The following is a 17,564-nucleotide window of genomic DNA, read 5'->3' on the forward strand; positions in this document are numbered from 1 at the left end:
AAATGGTATGGAGGTGCCTCAAACGATTGCAGATAGATCTAACATATGACCAGCTATCCTACTGCTGGGAATATATCCACACGAATGGAAATCATCAAGTTGAAGGTATACCTGTTCCCCAATGTTCATTGCAGCACTATTTACAATAGCTAAGAGTTGGAACCAGCCCAAATGTCCATCATCAGATGAGTGGATACAGAAAATGTGGTACATCTACACAATGGAATACTACTCTGCTATAAAAAAGAATGAAATACTGCCATTTGCAACAACATGGATGGACGTAGAGAGAATTATATTAAGTGAAACAAGTCAGGCACAGAAAGAGAAATATCACATGTTCTCACTTATTTGTGGGAGCTAAAAATAAATAAATACACAAAAAACCAGGAGCGGGGGAGGGAAGAAGACACAACAACTACAATTCCTTGAAGTTGAAACGACAAGCGAACAGAAAGGAGGTTGTCGGGCGGGGGGAGAAGGAGGGGGGAGAAAGTTTTCTGTAATGGGCCACAATCATCAACCACATTGTATATTGAGAAAATAAACTAAAATTTTTAAAAAGGGGGGGGTTGTGTGATTAACATGGATTCTAGTGTTCCATCTTGTAGCAACTTAATAAGGAATGTGCACGGCCTCCAGATGAAGGCTATAATCACTTTTCCATAGTTTATGAATTATGAAGTTAGATTCCCATCACAAATGCTGTCAAAGTTTTTTGGCTTCAAAACCAATTAAAATGATGAATAGCTGTGAAAGGAACTGGAAGTGCATTTAATCTTTTTCCAGAACAGTTGGGGATCAGTCTCTTTTTTTGTCACATTTCACATTAGCTGGGAACATAAAATTGGTCTTGTTCAAAGGTAAGACTCAACTTCTTCATGAAAGGGAACTGATCCACTTAGCTTTTTTTTCAGCTGTAAACACCGGGATATTTACAATGTGCCTCATGCTTCCTTTATCTCCCAAGGTCATGACACTATTTCCATAGTCTCCTCTCAGCAAGGTTTTCCTGAATAGGAGATCGCCAAAGCAGAGATTAACTGTTTGAAGCAAAAAGAAACAAGAGAGAAGATTGCTGACACATTTTTGAGCTTGGTTTATCAGGGATGCAAAAGTGGTTGGAAACCCACAGCCCTGCACCTGCCTCACGTTGCTAGCTCCCATCTTGCTGTCATTTAACTCACAAGGATACTCAAAAAGTTTGTGGAAAATCTAACTGAAAGATAATACAAACCTTTCCATGAACTTTTTGAAGTTCCCTCGTATCTTAGGTCTTAACGTTCCCACTCAGTGCCAAGTGTGCTGGAATAAGCAAGGTGTTCATAGTCTTGTCATTTTTTTTTTTTCTTCTTTACCTTTTATCCTACGAATGAGCTGCAGATGCCATGCAGGGCAAAGAGAAGAGAATGTGTTCTGAGTCAGAAGATCTCATTTCTAGTACTAACTCACAACTTTTAACTGAAAAATCTTGAGCAAATCACATAGCCTCACTGAGCCTCAGTTTTCTTGTCTGTAAAATGGGATTAACAATATTCAACTCTCAAAACTGTGATGAGGCTCAAACATAATTAATTTGTGCTGACATACACATATGTAATTTACATATAAAACTTACATGCTTCTGTACAATAACAACCCCTGTGTGATATACTTATTATCCATATAGCTGTGCTTTTTGACAGGAGAAAGAAACATTGTGTAAGATGTGTTTAAGACAAAGTCTTAACAAAGTGCCCAATAAATGATACTTGGGCACAACAACCCCTTCAATGAGGTGACTCAGCTATCAGTGAACTCATCTTTGCTATTTTTAGTGCTGAACAAGGACAGCCAAGTGACACTGAAGTTGTGTGATCAGTCACCGGGGGTGGGGGAGGGACATAAACCAGTGTCTTCCTCTCTCCCAGGACACCTGGACTCAAAGGTAGTGGCCTGACCTCCCCAGTCGTTCAAAGGGGGGCAGAAACTCACAGCACAGGCAAGGGTGGACGAACCTGGAGCATCTCTACAGCACTGGAGAACTCCCAGTCAAAAGAGAGAGAAACACAAATTGACTTGTAACTCGTCACCTTGACAACACAAATTTAGACCCTGGCTGCCACATTGCCTTCGGATTCCTTTCCCAGAACTGCGTTCTGCTCTCCTTGAGCTGATTTACACGGTTGCTATTCCAGGGCCTTGGCAGCACACTCAGTCTTCAAGCAACTGCCAGAAGCAGCTCCAATCACCTTTTGAGCCAGCTACGCCCGGCCCCTCGACCTTCCACCTGCGATTCCATAGCAGCAGCTAGTGTAACCCCATCTGCTGGCTGTCCCCTTTCAGTCCCGAGGGCATCCCTACAGTCACCTTCTGTGATCGCTCACCTTAACCTCTCATTAAGTTATCAAGGCTAAATTCAACTGCCTTTCTGAAGCCCACATCTCTTCTTTTCCTTCAACCTCAAATTAGCCATTGCTGCAGTATCACCTGCTCCTGATGTGAGAGATGAGGAAGTGATATGGCTCACAGCATGGCTGGGGCTGCTTTCATTCAGCTTGCTCAAGGTCAACTTTGTCATCGTGGGGGCACGGAGAGACCTCAGCAGTGAAGGCCACTGGGAGAGGGGAGAAGCCCAGCAGGGCTTGCACAGACTGGGAGAATTGACCCAGTCTAGGGCAATTGCCTAGGTGGAATGGGTCAGAAGCTGGCATCTGCTTCAAGTTGTATCTACAGATACTCAAAGAGATCAAAATTGGATGAAGAGGCCAATGACTGAGCACAGAATCACAGCACACTCAGGGTTACCTATGTGCACCTTCGTTTTTACTAAATCCAAATTACATCTTACTATACTGTTAGCTTTAGTTTGTCTATATCACTTGTTAGAATCCAGAAAACATATATCATTTCTTTTCAGCAAAGAGGCAGGATGTAAAAAGAAGTGTGTATGGGCCGGCCCGGTGGCGCACTGCTACAGTGCGCCGCTTGGGAAGCACAGCAGCGCTCCTGCCGAGGGTTCGGATCCCACATACAGACTGGTTCCCGCTCACTGGCTGAGCGAGGTGCGGGAGCAACACCGAGGGTTGCGATCCCGTTGCCGGTCACGAAAAAAGAAAAAAAGAAGTGTGTATGGGCCGGCCCGGTGGCGCACTGCTACAGTGCGCCGCTCGGGAAGCACAGCAGCCCTCCTGCCGAGGGTTCGGATCCCACATACAGACTGGTTCCCGCTCACTGGCTGAGCGAGGTGCGGGAGCAACACCGAGGGTTGCGATCCCGTTGCCGGTCACGAAAAAAGAAAAAAAGAAAAAAAAAAGAAAAAAAGAAGTGTGTATTGAAATATAAACACATTTTAAAAGAAATGTTTTAACTCCTGTCGCCGTTCATACGGCTTGGCATTTAGTTTGTCTATAATTGGGTGTATTTGTAAAGTTTTAACAGAAGCCTTATTTTAAGCAGCAGGAGGCAGAAATAACTCAGACCTTAATATTCATCAAAAATTTATTTAACAGCAGGGAACCCTTCACTCTGAACTTTTAGTCTTCTTTCATGAAGAATCAATCCCTCCAATAGTCCTCACCTGCCAGAAGCACAGAAAATTTCATCCTATTATGCATGATCACCACACACTTTATCTTGCTTTTGTTTTGTTTTCTTTGGCTCATCAAGCCTCTCTTTCAGAACCAAAGGAATCTGTCCTTTTCCATAGAAAGAACTTCAGTCGACAAGCCAAGAAGTTCTTGATGCTTCCAAAATAGCACCTTTCAATCTTTCCTATTAGAGATTTGAGTTCTTTTATTTTTTCAAATGTCCATTCTCATCTGTTAAAGCAAATAATATTGGGAAGGGCAATGTACTGAATGTATTCGTGCTAAGATATGAGTGGCTTATCAAATTCAGCTTCTTCCAGTCTGAGAGTTTAGGTGGAAGGGGGAGGAGGTAAAGTGGGAGAAGGTTAGAACTTGGAGATGATGGATGCATAAAGGGAAGTAGAGGCACAAGGCAAACCTGGCACTCATTTTACAAATAAAAGATTCAGTGTGTGCATGAATCCCCTGGGGATCATGTTAAAATGCAGACTCAGTCAGTCTGGGATGGGGCCCAAGATTCTGCATGTCAAACAAGTTCTCAGGTAATGTCAGTGCTACTGATCCACAGGCCACAGGGGGCTGGAGTAGGAGCAATTAGCAAAGGGGTTAGCTCAGTGGTTCTCAACTTTCATCATACATCAGAATCACCTGAAGAGGTGGGGGGGTTGTTTGTTTTTCTAATTACTAAAGCCCAAGCCCCACCCCAGATCAGTTAAATCAGAATCTAGAGATTGCTCAGGCATTTGTATTTCTAAAAGTTCTCCAGGCAGTTCTCTTGTGCAGCCTGAGTTAGCAACTGCTGTTAGCTGATAACTAAAGACTTCATTAGAAACTCTATAACTAATGAAATAGCTCATGAGGGCAAATAAGACCCCCCAGCTAAGGGCATCTTCCTCTCCAATAGTGACCTGCTATTGCACGATGCCTGGAAAATTGTTAGTACTCAATAAATATTTGATCAATGAAAAAAAGTAAATAAATGATTGGCTAAATGCATGCATAAATGAAGACCTTCAAAAGCCTGCAGTCTACAGAATGAAAAGGATTAAAGCCATAATGTCAAAATAGCAAGTGGCAGGATTGAGATTTGAGGACAGAAAGTCTTTTCCATTACTCCTTCAGATCCCTCTTAAAGAACTCAATTCTCGGCCACTTTTAAGGCTGCCTCTGCTGATAACTGGAAAAGTGAAAGCCATAAATTTTACCATTACTTTATTCCAGTGTTTCGCAGATGTCCATCAGTCACAACACACTGCTACTTTTGCTACTGGTTTTATTTACCTAGTATGTTTCCTTAAATTGACTCACTTTTTTAACATAAATAAATGCATTTTAAAGGGAAACTGTAAATCACTATTTCAAATAGAAAAACAACCAACATCCCTTGACAGGTAGAATTGACTGTCAAAATAAATGCAGTGGAAGCAAGTGAAGCTGGATGTTTCTGCCCGCTAGTGCTTGCCTCTGTCAGATAAGACAGATTAACAAATATAAGGAGATGTTAAAGCCATGGGAGCGCTTGACAGAGACTATGTCAGTGGCACAGTAAGAAGGATTGGAGGAGTGTTTTGAAGGGAGCCACAGTCCTGCCCTGCAATGCCATGTTATTTAAGGTGGGGAGCAGGCCCCACACATAAGCATCTCATGGAACTCCATTCTCAGCAGTGATTTTCAAATTGTGCTCAGAAACCCCAGGGCCACCAGGTAGTGTTGAAGAGGCTTCAGAAAAAAGAAAGTATTTTCATGATTTCAGTTTCTGAGAAATCCAGTCATCATCAATGTTATTTGTCGTAAGTAAATTTTAAAAAATTTTTTTAAATCTTACTTCTATAAGGAACAGTATCATCAACAGAGAACAAAGAAACAGGTTGAACCCTACCGTTGAAAGCAGGAGAATTAGCTTCTCATTGGAGGCAAATCTGCTGGTTTAGGCCTCAGAGGTATTATACCACCCTTGAATGAGAGAACTCACTAACTAAAACCGTGCTGCTAAAAACAAAAATTGAATAGATCATACAAGGTAAGAGACAGGCTTCCCCGGATCTTTAGTGAGGTGTGTCCCAGTGTGGGGGTTTGGGCAAAGTATTCAACCTCCCTGTGTCTCAGTTTCCTTGCTCATAGAATGGGGTGATAAGAGTACTACCCACATAAGGACATCATAAGTAGGAGCTAATGCATCTAAAAGAGTCCCTTGCACAAAATAAGCACTCAATATGTTACCTGTTATTATTATGGCAAAAAAAAATTACACAATACAAAATGTTATACAATGAAAATACTGTCTTCCTTCCATGCCCCTTTCTAGAGGCAAAGCATTATAAAAAGGCTGTCATGTTTTTTTCCAGAAATACTCTATGCATTCACCATCAAGTATCCCCCTTCTTCAATGCACATGGGCACTCACTATGCACTCTAGTCTTCACTTTGCCTGTTTACCTTCACTTACCAAGATTTCTTGGGAATGAGTTCATTGCAAGCCGTGGGTCTCATTCTTTGCCAGAGCTGCAGTTTTGCATCATACGGGTGCACCATGATTTATTAACTCATCCCCAATGTCAGACATTCAGGTTGCTTCTAGTCTTTCACTATTATGTCATGGCTGCTGTGAATATATATAAACATACATCTTTCACGTACATGCAAATATTCTTTAGAGTAGATTCTTAGAGGCAGGATCACTGGGTCAAACAACCAGTTCATTTTTTATTTTGATAGATATTGCCAAATTTCTCTTCAAAGAGATCACACCAACTTGCACATTGAGCAACCTTCTACACAAGTGCCTGTGTCCCCTCATTCTCAAAATAATATTTTAAATACATAAAACAAAATACATAGTGTAACCAAGTTCCTTAGTCTGTTCAGGCTGCTATAACAAAATAGACTGGTAATTCATAAACAACAGAAATTTACTGCTCGTAGTTCTGGAGGCTGGAGTCAACGATCTAGGCACTCACAGATTCAGTGTCTGGTGAGGGCCCATTTTTCATAGAGACGCATTCTTGTTGTGTTGTCACATGGTGCAAGAGGCAAACAAGCTCCTTCAGGCCTCTTTTATAAGGGCCCTAATCCCGTTCACAAGGGCTCTGTCTTCATGATCTAGTAACCTCCCGGAGACCCCATCTCTTAATACCAGCCAGCACTTTGGGAATTAGATATTGACACACCAATTTTGGAAGAGCACAAACATTCAGATCATAGCACCAAGGAAAGCAATTATATTGAAACACAGTTATCAAAAGATTAAAAATACACATTTGTGAAATTGTAACATACGTTCTTCTTTATTAATGCATTAAATAACAAAATCTAGTGGCAAGTAGGGGTTTGCTGAAAAGATACTTCAGCATATCTGCAACGACTGTAATGTGGTATGAAAATATATATTGGTGACAAACTCACAGGTACTGCTAATATTGTGATTGTACTCCACATCTGTAAGTGAAGGAAATGCTCAATTTGAGGAGGCAGCTCATGAAAATAAAGATGTAAATTGTTTCTGCCCAAGTTTTGGAGCCTGTCTTGGAGATGGCACTTAGAGATTAATTCCAATGAGTGGCAGCTTCTCTTCAATGCATCATGTCAGCTCCAAGAATTCTTGCTTTTAGGGTAGCTCTTAAAATCCATGTGTAGAAATAAGCCTCAGCCTAAACTAATACAGGCTTCATGAACCTTCTAAAATAGCAAGATGAACCAGGGTGCTGCCCTGGCTGGTACTTAGAGGAACTGTCCAGTCCTCCCTTCGGTGCATCAATACAAAGCCCCACAGGGTTTTGGAGAATATCAAATAAAGTAAGAGACTTTGAACTCCTTTGAAAAAGCTAAAGGCACTCTATTAATTTAGGGCATTGTGTTAACATTAGGAATTAATATTATTATCTCCTCTTATGTTTAGTGCTTAGAACCTCTCCCAAGTCTGATGATAGTTGTGGCAAAGAGAGCCAAAGGATGGAGCTTCTCAGCTCTGGAAAATATAAGTCCGGTAGCCCAGGACTAGGCTGGGGGTGTGGTGATACTTGTATGATCTGACTGTTAGATTGCATTATTCCTTTTGTCTGGAGAGTGTTCTAGTGAGTAGAGAAGCTAACAGAATTCCAAGGAACAAGAAGGAAGTAATGGGAAGAGGTGTCAAATCCACAATTGGAGAGCACTGTGTCACTGGAAAAAGATACAACTCTGGAAACCTTAGGAGTACGGCAGAAGGATTTCAGAGAAATTTCTGCCTATGCATCTTTTTTTTTTAATTTTTAGAGTGCTGGAGAAATGTTAAATTTCATTAAGTTTTACAGCCAGACTTAATATAGACATAAATCCCTTTAATGTTGGTTTCAGTCAAAAGTGAGCTGAACATTATCGTTAAACCAAGTGCATGTGGGAGAATTATTTGAGGAAAACCAAAATAGGCACAGTTGGGAACATTCACTCATGACCATATTAGATGCAAGCAGGCACAATGGCAAAATTCTGCAGACTGTAATGGACTGGGCTATTTTGCTGTTCAGTTTCCATACAGATGAGCTTTGTTCTGGGGCAATATGGTTGCAGTTTAAGAGTCTATCTGGGGAAGCTCATTTCTCTTTCATTAGTCCATGAGCACAGTGCAATTTTAGCTAATATTGTCACACAGCTCCTAGCTGGGTTATTTGGTTAAATGCCTTCAAGGAAAGTAACAATACAGAATAAAAAGACAAATGCAACGTAGCTTCTTGTTCTGTGCTCCTATAGCTGTGGAATCACCCTGGCAGTTAATCATATGCCACACTGTACTCACAATCATAAACTCCTATTGTTTGGGATGTTATTAACGTCTCCTGTTATTTGATGTTTCACAGAAGACATCTTGTCTCACAGGTACAATTTCTTTGAGGTCTGGGCTTGTATATCACTGTAACTATAGAGACCTACTCCGTGTCATGGCTCATAGTCAGGCTAGTACACACATAGTGCATTTGTCTGAAATGGAAAAAGGCGCCCCCTACCAGTGGGTGAATTGCAAAACAGCACCCTCCCTCTGGGCAAACAAAATAGAAAAGTTGCCCCTTTCTGGGCAGACGAATGAGGAAAAGTCCTCCGGGCTGACTAATTATTTTTTAAGGCACACCCCAGGGCACACTGCTTGGTGAGTCCAGTGCAGCCCCCAGCTGCTCCCCTTGGACAGGCACCCCTGTGCAGTCATGACCTGCACAACTATACATGACAGCCTAGATTGCAGAAGCTACTTTCCCAATTTGTAGTCAGACCGCAGAGTTTGCCCCTTGGTGCTCTAAAAACATCTACTCAATCACGTTGGCAGATGCCCATATTAAATATATTGGTCTGTTACAAGAGTATGGTATTGTCAGAATGCCGATGCAGCAGCACTTTTTAAAATGGAAGATGAACGTGGCTTGTGCAGCAGACACCTTATACACCTGTATCACCTGGACAATTACCTCTACATGCCAGAGGGCTGCATGTTGCGATCACCCACCACTCTCTGCCAGAATGATGTTCTGACCATAGGAACAAATGAGACCCTTGCAGGTGGAAAGACAAAAGAGCTAGAGAGCTGGTGGCCCCCCAGAGCTGCCCTCAACCAACGGCTGGCAGCAGGGTGGTGGAAGTGATGGCAACACTTCCTCCCCATGGGAGCAGGATGCTCTCCACCGCCTCCATCAGGGCCTTGGTGGGCTGAGCCCCAATTTTCTGCAGTGACTTGCCTGATAACCCTCCTTTGACTGGCATGAGACACAGGAGGGGTGAGCTTCAAACTCCTAACAATGCAGTTAGACTAGTTTATATTAGATTTATTTTCAGCAGCTGTGCCCATGTAGAGGGAACAGGCCATGAGACAGGTACGTCTCAGAGCAAAGAGAGTACCCAGGCAGACAAAGACTGGGTGAGATACTACAGTGTAGGCTATCAGAGGGCAGCTGGGAGTCCAAGAAGCCTGGGACACTGGTCAGGGGTCAGCAAACCTTCCAGTAGAAGGCCAGATAGTACTTACTATCTATATTTCAGGCTTTGCAGGCCTCTGTCACAACTCTCTGCTGTTGTGGTGTCAAAACAGCCATATGCAATTTGTAAACAAAAAGATGTGGCTACATTTCAATAAAACTTTATTTACACAAACAGGATGTGGGCCGGATTTGGCCTGTGGGACCTATTTTAAGACCTTTGCTTTAGATGATCAAAGAAAGGAGAAGGAGAAGAGAAAGGTGAGAGAATGCCCACACCGAGTCATTCTCAAGGCCAAAAACAGCCTAGTTTCAAACCCAGGTCTATCTGACTTTAATGCCTCTCTTTCTTCCCATACATCAGGCTGGTACCTGCAGACACACTGGTGGTGTGCAGCCCAGCAGAGGGAGGCCCACTAGCCACAGAGGCATTAAATTCCAGATTTGGGGGGTAAGGATGGCAATGTCAGAGCTGGAGTTGATCTCAGTGCCTCAGAGGCTTCTCTGCAAATGTGTAAGCAGTGGGCATGGGTACTGCTGGGTTCAGGAACCTCCATCTTTCACCACCAGTCTTCATGGTGAGTCCAGCCACACAAATGCAGCACCTCCGATATAACAAGTCAGAGGATTTCATAAAAATGGGTAAGTCCCTTGTCCTTTCCCTGCTTATTGTGCATGCATGCCAGCTGTTTGAAAAGTGCATCATGCAAACAAGGCCAAACCCATAATTATTAACCTTTCTAGCTAAGACCAAGTCTAAGGCTTCCTTCCTGTCTATGTATTCTTTTTTTTTTTTTTTTTTTTTTTTTTTTTTTTTTTTTGGTAGTGCAGGTCTGACAGTAATGAATTCTCTTGGCTTTCGTCTGCAAATGTCTTTATTTTGTCTTCATTTTTATTTTTTTTTAATTTATTTTTTATTTATTTATTTATTTTTTGTCTTTTTCCGTGTCCGGCAACGGATCGCAACCCTCAGTGTTGCCCCCGTACCGGACCGGGGACCGCCAACGGGATTGCAACCCTCGGTGTTGCTCCCGCACCTCGCTCAGCCAGTGAGCGGGAACCGTTCTGTACGTGAGATCCGAACCCTCGGGCAGGAGCGCCGCCGCGCTTCCCAAGCGGCGCACTATCCAGTGCACCACCGGGCCGGCCCCCTGTCTATGTATTCTAATACTCAGAAATTAAGCGTTGGAATTATTAAATAGCAGAGGTGTTTGTTTGTTTGTTTGTTTGTTTGTTTACCCTGCACTCAACTTTTATAAGAGAAAACAAGCCATTATCAGACATTTCTTCCAGAAATAACTTCCAGGGAAGCCCTGAGGTCAATTTGGATGCAACCCAATCTTCTCACTTTCCGTGTGATGGTGCTATGATAATTCAAGCCTTTGATGATGACCCTGAATCATCCTGACCCTGAATCATCAAAGATTAAATTATTTTCACTGAACAGCTAGTATTATCTAAAGCATACACACACAAAAAATATAGACTAATGCATTTTAGAAAGAAGTTAGAGAAGTCCAAACAAAACAAGCACCTGGCTTAGCCTCAGATGCCAACATTAAATTTACTAAAACACTACTCCCCCCAATGTCCATGTTACTATTATAGAAAAGTCCAGTATAATTCGAGTCCAGTTTAACTTATTTCTGTACACAAATAATTTTATGGGAGACAACATTGTAATTCAAATCAATAAATGATTCGGTTTGGCTATAGAAGTATAAACAGAACCCTTGCAAAATATTGCTCATTGTTCTTTCTTGCTATACACCATTTGATTTTTAGCCAGAAAACAGTCAGCCAAACAAGAACAATCGTATGCCTTCTTTAATGCTCAGTGTGGACTGTTACCCATGGGATTAAGCATTAGTCATTAAATTAATTGTAAAAACAACAGAATAATTGGGGGTTCTAAGTTATCACCCATTTCAACATTCAGGAGCGAGTTTGACCCCAGACAGGACATGGCCTTTCTCCTTGTTATATCGGGCCGGCCCGGTGGCGCACTGGATAGTGTGCCGCTTGGGAAGCGCGGCGGCGCTCCCGCCCGAGGGTTCGGATCCCACATACAGACCGGTTCCCGCTCACTGGCTGAGCGAGGCGCGGGAGCAGCACCGAGGGTTGCGATCCCGTTGCCGGTCCCCGGTCCGGTACGCGGTCAACACTGAGGGTTGCGATCCATTGCCGGACACAATTGTAAAAACAACAGAATAATTGGGGGTTCTAAGTTATCACCCATTTCAACATTCAGGAGCGAGTTTGACCCCAGACAGGACATGGCCTTTCTCCTTGTTATATCGGGCCGGCCCGGTGGCGCACTGGATAGTGTGCCGCTTGGGAAGCGCGGCGGCGCTCCCGCCCGAGGGTTTGGATCCCACATACAGACCGGTTCCCGCTCACTGGCTGGGCGAGGCGCGGGAGCAACGCTGAGGGTTGCGATCCCGTTGGCGGTCCCCGGTCCGGTACGGGGGCAACACTGAGGGTTGCGATCCGTTGCCGGACACGGAAAAAGACAAAAAAAAAAAAGTGGTCACAAGTCGTGGGTTCTGGGCTACAAGGTCTGCTGTCAGAATCCCTGTCCCACCCCCTTCAGGGTGAGCAGGAAGCCTCAATGCAAACCCAGGTGGTAACGATGAAGCAGAAAGATAGGCCAGAGTGGAAAGTTCGTGAAACCAGTGACTCGGGCAGCAAGTGCAAAGGTGCAGAAATTCTCTATTTTTCTCTAATTGAACTTAATTTCTGTCTGCCAGCCTAATTACACTGATGACAGAAACTTGATTTTGGTCATCTCAGGTTTTACCCCCACTCTTCCTGTCTCCAGAATTGCCCTCGAGCTTCAAAGGACTAACACAGCATTAAGGAGAGAGAGACAGAGGCCCTGATGCTGATTTGCCATCATCTGTCCACTCTGGGTTCTGCAGCATCCCCATTTCCACTGGCCTCAGTGGTCAATTCACACAGATCCTGCCTAAGCCTTAGCTCCTCATTATCTTGACCTCCAGAACTTTCTAGGCCAGCTGATTCCCAATGTCATGTCCCCACCATTCTCAGCCTCCCTGCTCTGCTGCTGAGGGTCAGGGTCAGAATATTCTGCTGCTAAACGGAAAAGACATTCTTGGGGGGGAGGGGAGAGAGGGAGGAGGGAGGGAGGTGTCGGTGATGGGCCATAATAATCATATACAGTGTATATTGACAAAATAAAAATTTTAAAAAAATAAAAAAATAAAAAAAAAAAAAGAATATTCTGCTGCTCCCTACTCTGCACTGCGAATCAGGGAAACACAGAGTGCCACCCCAAGCCTGTCAGCTAAGACACCTCACAGAGCCACTTCTGATCTGCGACTCCATGTCCCTGTCATGGACTGAGTCTCAGACCTCTCTGAGGTTGGACATTCCAACAGACCCCCATTGCACCCCAAGAATGCAGCTCAGAAGAAGGAGGTAGCACTCGAGACCCCTTGAGGGTCCCATGTGGCTACCCATACTGAACCTCCTATCCAACCCTCCTTGGACCAGGGAATTTCAATCTCATCTATGGAGAAACAAAGCAGACTTAGCAAATAGTCTTCCAAATCTATTGCTTAAGTTTCAGTATCAGTTTTAAAGCCCAAAAGAAAAAGTATTAACTTGTATTTCTCTCAGTATTCCTACCCCACTAACTCTACCAAAAAAAAAACTGCTCTTACCTCTAAAAACTTCAGAGAAGGTTAGAAGCAACCAAACATACTCAAGGAAGACAAAGAAGTTACTATTTCAAAATAGTATCCCTGAAAAAACTGAAATACAAATATCTCAAGGAAAGTCGGGGGGAAAATGCCAAATTTGAGAGTGTCTCCCAGAGACAAGCATTCCAGACCAGATACGGAATTTAACTTTAAAAGTGAATGAAAGTAATCTGGGATCTAAGTGGGGAAGGAGGAAAAAAACTGGGAACTCGTCAATAATTATGGTCAGCAGAGAAAGGAAGACTCTAAAGGCCTGGTGTTGCATAAAGACCTTAATTGTGGAATAAAGGTTAGATAAGTTTAATAGTCAAGGAAAAAAGACGGGTCCTAATGTCAGGGTGATTCCTGCCCAAATGGGAATTTTTATTTCAAAATTTTTAACAACTTTAATTTAAATAAGTTAGTACTATAATTCTGATCATTATCACTACCAGTGGCTAGCAGCCCTTTGTCCTCCAACAAATCAAAACAAAAATTAATGAAGTCAATGAATTTTCTCTTAAAAACATTATGCCACTAATACATTAGGTTTGCAAACTAAAGTGTATCACAAAGTAGAGTGTTTTACCTCATACCACTCGGGACCCATGGAATTAAGAATATGAAAAAAGCTGGAATATGCATCTAACCCAATATTTCTTAGCCTGATGGATACTGAGGACCAAGAAACAATCTTGGGTCTTTGTTGTAGACCCCAAAACAAAGAAAGGGAAAATGAGTTGAGAGAGGCATTTCACAGAGATCAGCATCCCTGGGCAATCGGAGAAGGGGAAGGAGTGGATTTTTCACCAAATGATAGTGGGCAATTGCCCATCGTAGACCAAAATAAAAGGCAGATCAAAGAAAGACCTAAATGTTAAAAAAAAAAAAAACCTCTCAATGGGAAAAAAAATGGAGGTGTTGGATTACATAGAATTTTACACCTCTAATCATATGCTGTACGGTGTAATAGTACATACATATCTCAGTTCATAATTGTATATTTATTTGTTCGATCGTTTGATTGATGTCTGTCCCCAAGTAGACTGTAAGTTTCAGAGGGCAGGGATGCCACCACTGGATTCCCATACTTAGCAAAGACTCTGACATACTCTAGACCCAATGCTATTTGTTGAGTGAATAAAAGAGGTCAATTGTGGACAATGAATGTTAGGGGCTTGGGCAGGGCTTTAACACCCAATAAGGGAAAAGGAGACAAACCTTATGCCAGTCTGAAAGAGGGAGCTGGAAGTGAGCCCTCTGTTTAAAGCAAGGAAACTCCAGAGGCCATCTCACTTGTGACATGGAAACTAGAACGTTCTGGCCATCAGCCCAAGGAAGCATAAGGAAGCTTTCCCTAAGCCCGGGATTCCAGGCAAAATCCATTACAACTTAAAGTGAAGACAGTCCTGGAGAACGCAGGGCTCAAATTTGCTAACCCCTAGAAGGCTTCAAATAGTACAAGGAAGCCCGGGAAAGGTTATGAAGGGAGGCTAGAAAGCTCCAAGGACACATGTCAGCTCTGTCTCAATCTTGCAGGAGCTGGTCCAGTGTGGAACATTAACACAGCACTCCAGGCAGGAACTATAAACATAAAACAGTCCTTCAGCATTTCCCTTGACTGTGTCTCTGGCTTTTTTGACCTAATGAGATACCTCGTGTGTTTCAGAACGCCGAAGCAAGTTATGACTTCAGCAGCAACGACCCCTATCCTTATCCCCGATACACAGACGACTGGTTTAACAGGTAAACTGCACCTTGGGAGGTATCTTTGATGTTAGGCTTTGGGGTTTCATTTGGCTTTATTTTGCTTAAAACTTGAATATTATCAGCAAAATAATCCCAATGCTTCAGTAAATTGTATTGTGATTTTTCTTCTTAGAGCTGCATTCTCTAAATTTGTGGGGTTTTTAATATTACAGTGCTCCTCTGGAATTATCTTTTGACTAATTCATTCTGTTCAACTAGAAACCGTTTGCCACTTTAATCTACTAAAGATAAAGAAAACAGAAATAAAAAGTCCTTTTTCAACCCACTGCGAGGTGATTTAAAACATGCTGATTTCGCCTGTTCTGTTGTAACAACTGCAGAGAACATTTCTGCCCCTTGGTTCTGCATCTATATGTTTTTGAAAAGTGTTTCTGGGCCGGCCCGGTGGCGCACTCCGTAGAGTGCGGCACTTGGGAGCACGGCGGCGCTCCTGCCGAGGGTTCGGATCCCATATAGAGACCGGTCCACTCACTGGTTGAGCGCGGTGCAGGTGCGACACCGAGGGTTGCGATCCCGTTACCAGTCACGAAAAAAGACAAAAAGGAAAAAAAGAAAGAAAAAGAAAAGTGTTTCTGCTATAACCCTATAACAGCTTATGTGGACCCTTTCAACAAAAGAGTAAGTGTGATTGGCAGAAATTTGAAGTATTACTTGGGATAAAGGTAAAACTATCCAAATAGCCCATTCAAAGATATAATTTTTCTCAAGCTTGTTTGCTACTAAACATGTAAATGCAGTCTCTTTTTTCTTCAAGTAAATATCTTGCTCAGATGGTTAATTGCCTATAAGAAATATCAAGAAATAAAGATGCATGGCTTGCTCAAGGAAAAAATCCTGTAATTGCTCAGCCTGGTGCCTCTCTGTTATTGATGTCCTTGGGTTAAGTTCATGAAAACATATAAACTTCAATTAGTGGTATAAAAATATGTCCAGAGCATGTTAGCCATTTTTTTTTCACTTCTCATGGCAACCTAATAATAGATAAAAACAAGTGTCATTTTCAGTTTAGCAATAAGAAAACAGGCTCAGAAATTTGAATGGTTTCCCTGGTCAAAAAATTAGTGTCCAAGTCAAAGCCAAGATTAGACCCATGCTACAAATTGTTTCTAAATGCAATTTTGTACCAAGTATCTACAAGAATCATGATATCCAGAGAGTAGCCGGGGGCAGATCCACAGTGGGCCAGGTAGCTTAGATTCAGCTGTTAGCAAGTTGACCTGGGAGTGGCAGGGGTGGTTCCAGGGCTTACAGAAAATGCAGAAAAGAATAAAGAAATAAAATTAAAATTTGTAACATTTTTAAAAGGTCATTGCTGATGTCCAGTAGCACGATTTACTCTCCACTAATTTCATCTTCAGCCTAAAAATTATGCAGTGCTTGGGAATGTGTGTTTGGAGAGTGAGAATGTATTGAAAAGGTCTGAGAACTTTTGGCATTCTACCCGCCCCCCCATGACTTATATCTCTTACCCCCATGACCTATAACCCTAGATCCTACCATACCCTCAGCAAATAAACCATTTTCAGACGCAGGGATATGAAACTACCAAATAAATGCCACTGAGCCAGGGATTAGACATGTTTGGCAATGGCAGTGTGGAAACTCCTGAGACGAGCGAGAGCAATGGTCTGGCTTCAGCATGGTTGATTACTAACTGTCCACACGAACATCTGAAAGGACAGCAGCAACACACATGCCAGCACCCTGCTGTCCCTCTGTAGCTAGTAGGCACGAAATTAATCTTTGAGAGATTGATCCAGTCATAGAAATATAATCAACAGAATGGTTTCCCCCAACTCCATTTTCTGAACCCGGACACAGTCTCCCCCGACCAAATCTTCCTGTGTGCTGTGCTGTAAGAATACTCCTAAAGACACAAAAACACTAAGGAAATGTCTTCTCCCTTACATATTTTCATTGGCAAACTTGTTCTTGAAAGTACCATTTTAAACCAGCTATAAACCTCTAATTAGGACTAATCAGTGCTGAGTGTAATAAAATTCATCACTGTCAGCAGTAAGAATTCCCAAGTGTCCAATTACCCCAGACACAGTCACAGGGACTCAGGCAAGTATGATCCTTGTGTCTCAGGGAGCCAGTGACTGAAGACGGAATGTCCACTTTGACCAACAAATGGGTTTTTCCCGATTATCAAGACATTTTCAAAGATCGTCATCCACTATGGCTTGTTACTACCATGACTGGATGATGCCACAGTGCAAATCACAACCTCACAAAATATAACTACTATTGTAAGTGATCGTGGGAGGATGGCAGGTCCAAGTTCGAGACCACAGCACTAGGAGAATCCTTGGTCCAAAAGGTTGGCACCGTCCTGGAGATGATTCCTGCTTTGCATAAAGAGGATTTGAATAAAGCATCCTTCCCATAAGTGTAGGATAGGTTTATTAAAAATTCCCTCTGGGATGAAATGATATTATGCCTGGTATTACAGTATTTTCTATGACTTGAGGCGGGAGGGAGAAGAATAGGTTGGGGTACAGAGGAAATAAAATCGGTCATGAGGTCATCATTATTTTTTTTTTTTTTTTTTTTTTTTTTTTTTTTTTTTTTTTTTTTTCCGG

The 17,564-nt window shown here is 42.6% G+C and overlaps 1 protein-coding gene across 1 annotated transcript in view; it reads left to right on the forward strand.

The window, feature by feature from the left end:
- PCSK2 (proprotein convertase subtilisin/kexin type 2) overlaps positions 1–17,564 on the forward strand; it is a 287,440-nt gene that overhangs the window by 206,356 nt on the left and 63,520 nt on the right. The window contains exon 6 of the mRNA XM_008588485.1: positions 14,879–14,955. Within this exon, the coding sequence (XP_008586707.1) occupies positions 14,879–14,955 (77 nt within the window). The remainder of the gene's footprint in view (positions 1–14,878; positions 14,956–17,564) is intronic.

This window comes from Galeopterus variegatus, unplaced genomic scaffold (genome assembly GCF_000696425.1).
Source record: "Galeopterus variegatus unplaced genomic scaffold, G_variegatus-3.0.2 Scaffold129, whole genome shotgun sequence".
Classification (NCBI taxonomy): domain Eukaryota; kingdom Metazoa; phylum Chordata; class Mammalia; order Dermoptera; family Cynocephalidae; genus Galeopterus; species Galeopterus variegatus.